Source organism: Strongylocentrotus purpuratus, unplaced genomic scaffold, assembly GCF_000002235.5.
Source record: "Strongylocentrotus purpuratus isolate Spur 01 unplaced genomic scaffold, Spur_5.0 spur5_scaffold_5, whole genome shotgun sequence".
NCBI lineage: Eukaryota > Metazoa > Echinodermata > Echinoidea > Camarodonta > Strongylocentrotidae > Strongylocentrotus > Strongylocentrotus purpuratus.
Genome location: NW_022145611.1, coordinates 35253594 through 35268137, shown reverse-complemented (window position 1 = coordinate 35268137; position 14544 = coordinate 35253594). Strand labels below are relative to the sequence as shown.

Here is a 14544-nt window from a genome sequence, read left to right as displayed (position 1 = left end):
CTGTTGAATTGGAGAAATTACTTTTAATGTTCTTGAAATAAATGCACATCCTTAAAATCCATTTTAATTTGTAATAGCCTTCATTCCATGTATGTGCGTAATAGATACCAGAAGTAATAATAGCCACAAATTAATTTGATAATGTAGAATAAACTTATTCTTGTGTTTAAAGGTAATACAAAGTTTTGGTATGGGATGATGAATTTGGTTCAAATGAACATATTGGAAGCATATGCGATCCTACAATATTCAGTGATCGTTTTCGAGGTCGAAATCGACTCTAAATTTATGAAATTGTAAATAATAAACACTTTATGTTGTATAGCTCCCTCTCAAGGTCAAGATATTATTTAAGCTATAAAACAATGTATCTTGACTAAAATCGACCGATTAGCTATTCCCGTTCGGAAATTATATAGCACAACTACATATTCTGAGATTTTCATGGTCGCAGCTACCATTGTACGGCCGTAGGAGCTATTTGAAATTCATCAACATTTACCGGGAGCACCGGTAAATCTTTATATTCGATTTTTCTCAAAAGCAGAAGTGTTTTAGGGGCTAAAATTTCTAGTGCTTTTAATACATCCACAGGGGCATCCAAATATATCAAAATTGTAAAGAATCATTATACACCCATTTTTCCAAATTTACCAAAACTTTATAATACCTTTAAACATATGAATAAAACTTATTTCATATTTTTCATCAGTCTTATGAGTCTTGTGCTGTACAAAAGTCACAACTACAATGCAGATTATTTGTGCTCCACTTATTATTTATACTTTGCATTTTTCGCACATGAATCCTACATTAATTTAATTACATAAGGAAAGAGTATACTTGTCTATGGTTTTAGAAGTTCAGTGCAATGAAAAGAATTAACATATATATATTCTGTATATAGTTCACAGTTGTAGGTTCTTAAATTGAACTTTTATTTTTCTTATTAAAATTAAATATTGGTAGCATTTCTTTCCACATTGCTTGATACTTCTTCTTTTTGTTGATGCGTGATTTAAGGCTGTTATACATTTACCCATGGAAAATCAGTGTAATAATAAATCCAATGCACCTCGGACTGCATAGCCTATAATAGGCTTACTGGATAAGTGTTACTGTTGCTAAGATTGCAAGTATAATGCAAGGTGGTGGTCCCCACATCCGAACTTGATCTTCATATTGATTCTTTTGTGCTCATGAGAAGAGATGAAGATGATTGATGTTAGTTCTGGGAGAGTCTGAAGTTATAAATGTTGACATTTCAATTAGTAGCCTTGATTGAAAGATATTGCCTGAGGACCTTGAAAACCAGGAGACCCCTACCTGATCATTTGTAGGTCTGTCTGACTTTCTGACTGTACCTCTCTCCCTCTCTCCCTCCCTCCCTCCCTCTCTTCCTTATTTTCTCCCCTTTCCTCCCCCACTATCTCTTTATCTTGTATGCTTTCCCAATCTTGCTCCCTGTCTCTTCATCTGTTCCCCTCCCCATCTTTTTCTCCCTCTTCTCCCTCATTCCCCTCTCCCTCTCTTTCCCCTTCTCCCCATCTATCTCCCTCTCACTCATCTCTCTCTTTCTCTCTCTTTCTCTCTCTCTCTCTCTCTTTCTCTCTCTCATCTCTCTCTTTCTCTCTCTTTCTCTCTCTCTCTCTCTCTCTCTCTCTCTCTCTCTCTCTCTCTCTCTCTCTCTCTCTTCCTACTCCTACCTACCTACCTACCTTTACCTTCTTATTGATGAATCTCCCTTCTCCTACTGCCGTCTATCTCTCATATTTTAATATCGCATCTCTCTATCTCTCATGCAGGCTGTCAACATCCCCTGCTGGGCTATTTGTGTTTCATTCATTCATGATATATACATTGCTCTTGGCAGTGTAATGATCTAAAGAGAATCCTTCCTCATTAAATCACTTATTCATGAAATGGTTATTAAAAAAAAAATGAAAGGTTAACCAGAGAATCATCTCCATATGTCAAAGATTTTGGAATCCTCTTCATTCTTTATCATTAAAAGAAATACTTTGTTTCATTAAATCAATTCTAGCATTGCCATCGGATCAGTGTTAGGCACCAAGGTGAAAGCACACTGATCAAATAAATTATGACATTTCAAAATCAAACTCTATTGTTTATTCAAAGCCTTTTTGTTGGCACTGTACAAAGATTGTTAGCTTGTCAACCCTTAACATGATTTTAATAATACTCTGATTTATCATTTATATACATATAATACATGTATAATGGTAGCGTGTTGTAAACTTCAGATTAATTAAATATTAAATGAAAAGATATTATTTGTGTTTATTATTGTTTGTTTTTTGGGGGGTTAATATTTCTTCTTTTTTGTATTCATTTGTCACTATATCATGCGTGTTTCTTAAATTACTTTTTGTCATTATTAATCACTGAAACATAATGATAACTTAGTAGGATATGAATATAATTTTATATTTATATTACATTTATATTATATAAAATGAGTAAAATAATTCAACAAGAGAGAGGGAGAGAGAGAGAGGGAGAGAGAGAGAGGGAGGGAGAGAGAGAAACAGAGAGAGAGTGGGGAGTGTAATGAATAACAGAGGGATGGGGAAGAGAGGAATAGAATGAGAGAGGGATAAAGAGAAACAGGGAGATTGATAAAGATAGACGGGGAGAGCACGAAGGAAGGAATCAGGGTAAGATGAGAAGGTGAGGATGAAAAAGAGAAAAAGACAAGAAAATGAATGAAGAAGGGGATAGAGAGGGAGAAAGAGATGTGGAGTAGGAACATAGATGAAGAGGGGAGGTAGAGAGATATAAATGAGAAAGATAAATGGAGAGAGAGAGGGAGAGAGGTGGAAAAAGATCATAGAGGGAGAGGTAACGAGAAAGAGAGAGATGGGGGAGATGAATATATTTGAAGAGGAGATATGGAAGGAAGGCCTGTAATGCTTCCATTAAGGATGGAAGACGGCTCATAATGATATTAGATTGGACTGATTGATGGGGTGAAATGGTGCATGAAAATTAACATCGTTATGACCAGTATATTCCTACCCATGAAGAGGTAAGACAGCTAAGTAGGTCAAAGCAGTCACTGTCGGCTACCTTCTATTCATAATGCAAAGGCCATCATCTTAAACCCCACCCAGACTGTATTATTCATCCCACCCACCTCTTTATAACATTCTCCCCTCTCCCTACCCCTTCTTTCATTTTCCTCTGTCTTGTATACTTCACTTTTTATTTCTCTCTCACACACTGTATCTGTCTATCACACTCTCTTTCCATCCATAATGAATTTAACCAGATACTAACTTTCTTTGTGAAATTGAATTTGTCCATAGAACCAATTACAGGCTATGTGGGTACACACTGCTCCTATCTCATTACAGGGTTTTCTTTCCACCCCACACCATTATCTTACACAGATTTACATCTTTATCCACAATTTATAGATGCACACATTTCAGTCAAATATATATATAGATTTTATTGATGCAATAAAATAGTGTCATGTCTATACAATAATACTCCCATCCAAACTGGATGAATTAAGCACAGTTTCAGTCACATTGATAGTCCATGTTGAGATATAATAGAATGCCAAATTGAAAATAAGTAAGCATTCATATTTTCCATAATTTTTAAGAACACTTAGCCACCGTAATGGGGTCACAAAAAAAGGGGTTCTCTTATAGATGCTTACTGTAAATGGCTTAATTCTCAGTGTAAACTATTTGAAAGAATTACAAAAGTAAAGAGAAATGGAAGCTCATTCATATTGCAGGCTGGCTGAGACATTTATCATGTGCCTCTGACTTGACTTTAGGACATAACCACTATGCCTACGTTTATAATCTTGCAATTTCCAATAAAATCTGAGAGTCTGGTTTTATTAATTTCTAATAAAGAATTCATATGTTTATATCATGATTACGGTAAAACAATCAGAGCTATTTTATCACAAGGAATTGTACGTTTTTATATGGCGTCAATTATTTTTCAGGAGAATCCCTCTAACGATGAAAATAATATAAAACAACAAAAACAAGAAAACATGTAATTTGTAATGATTTATGGCAAGTCCTGTATCCATTTCATCATATGATATTGCTCATCTACATGTATTAATATCACATTTTGATAAAAACGCAATTTAAATAGTTTCATTACATGGCAGTGTTACTGTAAGTGGTATCTATGTTTTTCTGTGATTTGCTTTAAAGGTCATGCCAGTAACGTCAACAAAGTTTAAAACATTCATAAATTTGTATTGTATCCTCTTTAAAAAAATTCAGATAATACTACTAAAATGTTCTTTTCCCTCTTTTCTTCATGGTTGCTTGCTTGGTAGATGATCTGGTACTTCTCCAATAGCAGTCGGTCCTTATGCACAGATTTAGGAATGTTATATGCTTTCACCCTCTGCTTTTCCTTTTCTTGATTTTCTTCAGCGATTGTCATTATTTCATTTTACTGCATTTCTCTTGTTAGTTATATACTCTAAATAATTCTTACATTACACTTGTTAGGTTTAATGATGTTAGTCTTTATATGCTTATATTAATGGAAGTCAGTATGGTTCTTTAAAAGATATATGGATAATACATGTACTAATATTCAATACTTCATTTGATGTTCTCTTAACTTGATAAAACAAGAAATAAATTTAAGAAATTTGATATATTTAAATCTAGAGCACATTTCACATGATCTTGAACATGATTTAAAACTATGCTAAAGATCTTACTATAGTATATCGTCAAATAAAACTTATCATTCAGCTTCCTAATAAATTCTTCACACACAGGGCCGACTATATAGTGTTTTGGAATGCCATAGCAATATGATCGCCTGTCAAGGTTAAAATATAGTTAGCACACAAATGAAAAAGGTGAATAGCAAACAGTAAATTTGTATTTCATACCTAATAGATTATTGTTGACATCCTCCATTTACAATTTAGTATTTCTATCGTATTATTTACAAAAATATATATATATTCTGTTTTGCTTTAGTATCAATGTTCTGCACAACCTTGGAAATCCGTACCAAATTTTTAAAAAATGCCTGCACTGAATGATTTCTAGACTAAATTTCCATGGGTTCTTCCAATCAATTAGACACAAAGGCACATATTATGCTACTCAAATTTAAACCTGGTGCTGGGCTAAAGCTTTTGTTCAAAATCAGGTTTAACAAAGGAACTTAGTCTGACATCTAAGTTTTACTTTTGTATAACATGAATTAAGACCTATGGTTAGGTTCAACTGAATTAGAAGACTACATGTATAAACCAAAGAACTTACAGCTGATGTAAGCTTAGCATCAATTTGCTAGAATAATGTCTGTATTAGTAGACTACAAATACTGTTAGTGACAGTTTAAAATGCTATAGATATCAATACAGGAATATCTCATTAATCTGTATTTAGCCTACAGGTGTATATAGGGATGGGCAGTCAATTGTCTAACAAAATATATGTACTTTGATTGATTTTTTGATTTGGTTGGTGCCTGATTAAGTTTAGGCATTGCTTAAAGGGATCATACAACTGTAAGTGTCAGGATACTAATAAAATGATACGAGATGTTTCATCACTATTTACATTGTTTATTTACAAAGTCTCTTTCGCGGTATAAAAAACAACAATGGGTAACACTTGATGATCACACAACTGACACAAGGCCTATTCCTACCCCTACAATTCCTGACAACGCTTGGAAATATTAGAACCCTAAACTATAGTACCCCAAATAATGTTTAAACGTACTACTTTTTTCAACAATGTATGCTTTGCATGGCAAGATGGGTACATGATCAATAATCCAACATTTCAAAAGTGGACAAGAAAGCTCCCTTCAATATTTCATTTATTCTTTTATATCTTTCTAAAGTTAACACTCACAACTGTCACACAGAGAAAAGACAAGATTCATTAATGAACTCTTTGATCAACTGAAGATGGCAAGACATGAAGATAGCACTTGTGATAATACTGTCGTGGGTCTGACCGAACTGTCCTATGTGCAATAACCTTTGACCCTTTATGACCTGTACTTGTGTTTGATGAACAATCACAGTTCAGATGCTTCTGGGTTAGCCTCTCTAGTTCAAATAAATAGCGATCCTCTGCATCAGGGACCGTCTTATGCATGAAATCAACCAGACGGAACAAGTACTCTGCATTGTGTCCAGTCCTGCCCCACGAAGAAGCGACAACCCTTGCCGCAGCCTCGACCGAGTCTGGTCCCACAAAGAGCTCGTTGTCGGGCGTGGCTCGGAAGGCGATCGCTTGCACGGTGGATTGGTCCTTGTCACTGACGATGTTGAAGGTAACCTGCTGGACCTGGTAGCAGCCTAGAAGACACTCCCGCATGTTGAGATGAAGAAAGGCCTTGGTGATCTGCTCACTGCCCTCTAACTTGAACACTACACCCCATGCTTGACCCTGCACACAAAAACATAAACAAAAGAATATGATAATTATATCATGATTTCACAATCTTTTATCTTTTGAAGGAACTTGTTTACTGATCACATCTTTTGATTCTTTGAATTTTATCTTTGATGATTACTGCTGGTTTTAAAGAAAGAAGAATAGATGTGAAGGCTACGAAGTATAATATCATCTATTCAGAAGCCTGTGTTTAAGTATATAAGCTAATACCCTACTGGCTCCAATATGCTCACTTTGGCTAACATGTTAATTGATATACTCGGCTACAAGAAATACAAAATTTTATTCAGTTTATTAGAAAATGAAGAATGGATTTCCACAAATTCTAGTTGCTCCTACAATAGAACAATCCTTATCTTTTTTTTATTGAATTTTCTGAAACAGTTTGTCTCATTATGCTCTTGTGAACATTCAAAAATTGTGTTTCTTCTTTATATGTCCTTTGGCAAGACATTGATCTACATTTGCCACACTCCACCCAGGTGAAGTAAATGGGTACCTGGCAGGAATTTATTCCTTGAAATGCTAGAGCGCCGTATGGCAGCTGTGCTAAAGCCAGGGTAATAATCGGGAGCGCCAGGAGGGTCAAATCTGACTGACATGAGCGCTATACAAGAACCCACTATTATTATTATTATTATTATATCCGTTGTATATGCATTCATGTGCATACACAAATATTTTGTAATATATAAACTAAACAAGAATCACATGCTTTTAAAAAACTATTTTGTAATGTAATACTACACAAGGCCATGAGAGTTTACTTACCGTAATTGTTATTTTGCAATGAATGTAACGTATGAACATTATATTGTATTGTGTTTATGCCTTATGTGTGATCATTGTTTATGTCAAGCTAATTAGTTACCAAACAAATCAAATCCTTCAACCATTCAGCATTATTTACTCAAACCATTTGCAATGCCAATGTCATTGCGAGGAACAAGAATCATATAGGATATAAAAACGCGAAACATTCTTTACTCAAATTCTAGATGTCAAGTCTACGCCCTCATCCAACAAAATAGCTGCCAAAAAGCATGATGCAACATTATTGTAGAAGCATTCTACTGTCAAGTGAGTGCAGAGTGGAGGTAAGAACTGTTTACATAGCCAGCTGTGACATACCCCACCCATTAACCTATCAGGTCACATCTGATCCACTCATGAGAGTGAATAGGATTTTCATCTGAGATGGTTTATTACCGGGGGGGGGGGGGGGGGGGGGGGGGTACTCACATATTGAGACATACGGGGTGGTGCCGCTCTAATGGGTCACTTTTCACCAAAAAAATCCCTAAACATGGGTCCTATTTTTAACAAAAATATCCTTAATATGGGTCCGCTTTTTCAAAATTTCAATTTTTTGTGTGCCTGAAAATCGTGAAAAATCCCCGAAAAGGACCCTTAAAAATGGGTAGGGGTTTTAAGGCTTCAGCCGCACACCCCTGTCCAAACCAAATTAGGGCAAAATGATAACTTGCCCAATACATGACATATAACACTACAACATCTTGGTTTGTTCTGTGTACTTTTCTTTAGAAACACTGATCCACAAGAAACTGTTCTTTCTAATCAATTTTCAAGATGCATTACAGCTATTTTTTTCTAAGTTTTAAAGGTAATACAAAGTTTTGGGAAATTTGAAAATTGGGTGGAAAGTGATTCTTTACAATTTTGATATATTTGGATGCCCCTGTAAATGTATTATAAGCACCAGAAAAATTAGCCCCTAACACACTTCTCCTTTCGAGAAAAATAAAATATAAAAATTTACCGGGAGCTTCAAATAGCCCTACGGCTGTACAATGGTAGCTGTGACCATGAAAATCTCAGAATATGTAGTTGTGAATGTGATATATAATTTCCTAACAGGAATAGCTAATTGGTCTATTTTTAGTCAAGAAACATGTTTTATAGCTTAATTACTATCTTGACCTTGAGAGGGAGCTATATAACATAAAGAGTTTATTATTTACAATTTCATAACTTTATACTCGATTTCAACCGCAACAACCATCCCTGAATATTGTAGGATCGCATATGTTTCCAATATGTTCATTTGAACCAAATCCATGACCCCATCCCAAAACTTTGTATTACCTTTAAAGTTACCAGGCACTTCATCTTGTTTCTTACAGGATGGTATTCAGAGGATGAATGCATCTTGTTATCGTATTTTAAATTCTACTTCATCTCATTTCCAGGAACAGAACAGAGAGGCAATAGCACAGGGGGGGGGGGGGGGAGGAGGCAATACCAATCACAACAATAGGCACATACAAATTTAAACTTCCAAGAGAACACAATACATGGATTGTTCCAAGGTCGAAACAACAATAAAGATGCAACCTTGTATTGTCTTCACAATGATAGCATGTATGTGCACGTTTGTCATTGATAATCTGCTTGAATCCACAAGATACTATCCAGGAGTGAACATTAGGAATAATATACGGATGTTACCAAGGAAACCCAACCCAAGTAATCGACCTTCTGGATTAAAAGAGAAAATGAATGTTTTCCTTGTACATTGATAGTCTTTCTGCTGTCATTGTCAACGTCCTTCAAATGACTTTCATGTGATGTCATATTATTATTTTCTCTCGTTCTTTTATATCCACATCATGCTGCACAGCCATGATCATAACGTATGATGGAAAGTTTTAATTATAATGTCAATTCATTACTTCCTCTCTCTGGTGATGTGAAGAGAGGCTTTGCCCATTGTTACCCAACATTGTCAGCTCTAGAGCTTTTTTTTTTCTTCTTTCCTGGTATTTAAAGCTGACATAACAATGAATTCATTGAAAAATTGCAAGCTTTGCATAGTGTCAGGATAATCCAATATTTCTCCACCCTTCCGAAAAGAAGACTTACAGGAAACCATTGCCATTGTTACACCTCAATGTCAACCTCAATGTCAACATCGTTTTCTGTCTCCTCCCTCATTTCTATAGCTGACGTATCAGTGAATTCATTAAGAAAATGCAAGCTTTGCACAAATTTCATTGTGAGTGTTGTTCTACAGACATATTGTAGTATTGGTGAGAGTAAAACAAGACATGGCTAGTCTGAACTGAACTGAATTGTTGTCAAACAATATTTGACTTATGAAGGTGACTTTGAGATATTAGACATGGAGCATGACCAGCCAGGTATCATCTGGCAGTACTCTAGAAGCAAAGATGCCTTCCTCATCACGTGATACGTTTCCATAGCAGATTGTCAATGAAACTTACTAATAATTTGCCAGTTAAACCCACATATGCCTCTGATCAACTTTTAATGGAGTATTCTAAGACTATTCTTCCTCACACTGCCTTCCTCTCTTGCATCTAATACCAGCACTTACAATCGATAAAGAATGCTGGAGACAGGCTAGTCTGCATTATACAGACACCGTTGAAGACGTTGTGCATGAGAGAAAATATACACCTTGCATGCAATAACCACACTGGATTGTCATTGCCTCAACATCATTTATGTACGCCTATGACTTTCTTGACCAGTGCTCAAAATACACGGGGGCGATGGGCGATTCGCCCCCGTGAGCTCCATAATCCCCCCCCGTCAGGTTGCTCACGGGGGCGATTGCAAAATTAAAAATCGCCCCCGTGGAATTATAAAATTAAGATTATCTTTTCTGATATAACTTTATCACAATATTGAGTATTAATTTTCAAACCTTAAACCAATGAAATGGAACTTAGATGGCGCTTTCTCTACCATCTCTACGAGTATTCCCAATACAAACAACGGAAGCTCGCGGTGCGGCCGTCAGTACCGGTGTGCACGCTGACGCCCTCTGCTGGAGCTGGAAATCGACAATCGCGCAAGGACTGAAACATGGAGAAGTTTTTCGTTGTGAAAGTTTGAATCCTCTGAAATCTGGTGATTCTTAAAGACCAGCAAATAATGTAACCCGACCAGTAAATCAATATTGAGAAGAAGAAGAAGGCATAAGATGTTGCAGGGGCGGATCTAGGCGGTTTAGGGGGTTTAACCCCCCCCCCCCCCCTCCCCCTTGGGCTGCCAAGGAAAAATGTGATGTGCACAGAAAAATGCTAACATGTGTCCAGACCTACACAGTATTAGTAGATGTCAGGAAAACATCACTAACGGGGGTTCAAAAAAGCACCAACAAATCGCCTCGCCGCCTCGCGGCTCATGGATGATGATCTGCATGTTAGTAGATGCCAGGAAAACACCACTTACGGGGGTTCAAAATAGCAACAACAAAAATCGCCTCGCCGCTACGCGGCTCGTGAACGATGCTCCACATCATATTTGGGGTACCCCCCCCCCCCACCCTTAGCAAAAAGCTTGATCCGCCCCTGTGTTTTGGAAGGATATGGTAAAGACTAAAAGTAAAGAAAGAATGTAAATAAGGTTGCTTCGAATAATGAGGAGGAAATTATGTGCAGAACGGGAAGAAATGGAGAAAATGTCCTCACGGGTATAAAAGTCAATAACAGCTATGTAACAAGTAAATTTCTAAGAGGAAAAATACCGACTTAGATAAATGATAATGATAAAATACCAAGGAGTTTCACGGGTACCAATTTAATGGAAATTTGTATTAAAATAAGAGCCCCCATCAGCACTAAAAGCGCCCCGTGAAAAGGCTCACAGGGGCTCTTTTTTTTTTGGAAGAGCCCCCGTGGGCAAAAAATTAATTTGAGCCCTGTTCTTGACCATAACAGTAAATAACAGTAAATAACACACCATCCCTCCTGACCTGTGTAGGCCTATGTAATGTTCTATATCTGACCTATAAGCTCAATACTGTATAATCATCAGACGACTGGACATTTGCAAAGGTCACATGCTCCGTCGTCGTATTAAACACTTGTCACATCAATATCAATTTAGAGAAACTTGTACAGGAACGTGTATCATCTTCTCTCCCATGTTAGTGCATGGTATCGACCCATGATATCTTGATGTGTGCCTTATCAAAAAGACTACAGCACTGACTTATTTTTGCATCCTCCTTTGACCCCAAGTTCTTTCTTTGTTGGCTATTAGATATCGGGTTTATCTCTACAACAAGAACAGGGCATTATTTGATGAAGTTAACTTATCCTTCACTTTTTTGTTTCCTTTAACAGGAGTGCAAATTTTGGAAAGTGTGCTAGGAAAATTGGGGGAAAAAAATACCCTTCCACCTCCTTTGTGCATGTTGGATGAATACTGTCATCGTTATGGCCTAAATATTTGCTAGTATTTGATATTGCCAGATTGAACAAAACAAAAAGTAATATATGTACATGTTGTATACACAATGTTAAGCAATTGATTGTTAGAGTGACTGCCTTTACATGGTGCTTCTAGGAAGTATATTTGTTTGACACTAACGTACTAACCCTATTCATAGTCCCAATAATGCACACCAAGGTTAGGGATTATCTGCCAATCAATACTAGCTAGCTGATCAATGAATTTCAGTTAACCATGGAAGGTTGAGGGGTTGACCCTTTAGGCTTGTGTGACTACCAAGGTGTGTCAAGGCATACCTGGATGAACAGCCCATCAATAATCTCAATTGAAAGTTGATTGAAGCAAATTTCAACTTAGTAATTGCTGGTGATTTTGTTTTAATTTGTTTGACAAGCTTTTTGTTTTCTTGGTGTTTCTGCTCAAATTAAGCAAATGCTAGTTTATTATGTATTTTGTCCATTGTATTAAATATTACTTTATTAGCAGGAACCTTGTCTCTTTCTTTTTAAATATGTTTTTAGGATACTAGACAATGAGTCTCAGATCTGATTATGTTGGTTACATGGCAGTTATCATCTGATAAAAAACAAATCTTCCTGGAAGATTGTCTCATTCCTCCAATCATTATGAAAGTTTTACATACCTCTTTTTGTTCAACCATTGTTGCAACTCTCCCAGGCTGTAATGAAAAGAGAAAGAAGATCATAGTAAAAGTTGTTTAAAAAAAAAAAACAATCATAACTAGCATCAAAAATCCTATAATACCAAAGGAAAATTATTCCTTACCGGTATTAACATTATTGTAGAGATTGCTCAAAAAGGGTAATGACAAAATATAAATTATGGAAATGATATAGTATACAAACATTATGAAGTACATGTGTATACATGTACAAACTCATATCATGTATTCTTATTCAACACTACAAATGAAATCCAAAGGCAAATTTCTCAATTCTCAATATATATTTCAATATAATGTGACATGTATCCATTGTCTGTCATATCTAATGACATGACAATCGGACAATGGACACTACATGTTTTGTTTAACTCTGTGACTGCCATTATCAGAAATGACAAGGAGATAAGACATTGATATCGTTCCAGCCATGTAATCCTCAACAGGAAACCAAGATTATGATATTAATGTCACCGTAATATATGTTCTGTCCGAATGACTCACTGTATTCTCTAATTTACTTAAACGTCTTTTCCCTTCTTCTTTCCATGATGTCATAGGCATGACAAAATCTTCAAACTCAAGATAACATATCTTCCCTGTGGTGTCTCTAACCACTATGTTGTGGTTTTGAGATAGCTCAGGTTCAAGATAGGTTCATGAGGGGATGTGTGGGGTTTTCATGCACCTCGAGTATTACTCATAATCCTAGGTAAACATTATTCATGTACTAGACTGATTCATTATCATTTTCAATTCACTTCAATGATGCATGTCTTTTTAATGAACTACTTGAGAGAAAAAAAGCATTCACAATGATTTAACTCACTGGACCATACACAGTGGTTTTACCACATTGCATGTCTAAGAAATATTCACAATGGTTCATTCTGACATGGCCATGACTACCTGCTGTCCATACATAGAAACACCTCTCCATCCATCAAAACTACCAATTACATGTAAATCTTAATTTACAAACTTTAATGTGTTATTTTGTGAAATAAGATTAAGAATTGTGTGAAATATTAATGATACACTTTCCTCTGGAGCAATGTGGAATATTGCATAAATACAGTCAGTAGTAGGCCTAATGTGTTTTATTATATTGTGCTGTGAGATCATTCCCCTTTTCTACATTCACTTTGACAATTTTGCTAGAGTGATCTGCAGGTATTCAAGCGAAAGAAATTGAAGATGTAATACATACCTTATCAGGCGTGCCACGATGTGATATACTGCCCTGCCAGAATCTAGTCGCATAGCCTTTCACATAGCCAATCTTCTTCTCCGTGTATTCAAAGTTTGGATGCCATATCAGGGAGCCATAGCCGAAGATCCATACACAATCTTGAGCCATCATCTCCTCTGCTGATACAATATTGTCACTGTCTGATGTCTGCGGTGCCATGTTCCCGTCCGATTTCCACCAGATTCTCCGTCTAAATGGCCTGAAAAAGTAGTTCAGATGATAGTTTTTGATGACTTGATTTGATGATAAAAATGTGTTGTCCTTTGGAAAGGATGTGCCCGCCTTGTGTCGATTACTGCAGTATGTTGAAGCTGATCAATTTACGTTGTGTTTTTTGTGATTCACGAATGCATGAGGCAGCTCACTCGTGCTTGACACATTCACCGGTTTGTTTATCATGAATAATGCATACTATTCGATTGTGACGTACACTACAGCCAATGGCACACGGTGTTAATTGGGTGCGCAGCGCTATGCGTAAGAAACGCGCGCGATGATTGGCTAGTCATCGGAAGGCTATATATAGATAGCGAACGATATGATGCAATCTTGCTTGTGCGTAAATCTGATGCAAGCAATCCAACGTGATCTGCCCACGCAGTTTTTTATGTGGTTTAGCGGAAATAAACATTCTGAATAGATGTTTACGACTGTGAAATTCCATTGAAGTACCCCCCCCCCTCCCCCCACAGATTCCCTTTACTCGTATCGTTGACATGGAGACGTACGACGCACTAAATGCTTACATCCACATGAATGCATTATGTTGTGGATAGCAGATCTTGTATTTTTGTCAATGTTTTATATTCGGGTCACATAATTATTCCTGATTCTTCGTATAACATATAAATATTGGTTATTCACATAATGTACTAACTCGTTTAAATGAAGTTAAATTCCAATATCATACCAAGATTAACATTTGACGTTATCATAAA

The 14544-nt window shown here is 36.4% G+C and overlaps 1 protein-coding gene across 1 annotated transcript; it reads right to left on the bottom strand.

Moving 5' to 3' along the window:
* Positions 1–3455: 3455 nt before the first annotated feature.
* LOC584671 (glutathione-specific gamma-glutamylcyclotransferase 1) lies at positions 3456–14026 on the bottom strand. Its single transcript, XM_784525.5, has 3 exons — positions 13565–14026; positions 12316–12351; positions 3456–6437 (listed from the first exon to the last, which is right to left on the bottom strand). The coding sequence occupies exons 1-3, from the start codon at positions 13763–13765 to the stop codon at positions 5925–5927; spliced, it is 750 nt and encodes a 249-aa protein (XP_789618.4). The 5' UTR covers positions 13766–14026; the 3' UTR covers positions 3456–5924.
* Positions 14027–14544: the final 518 nt, after the last annotated feature.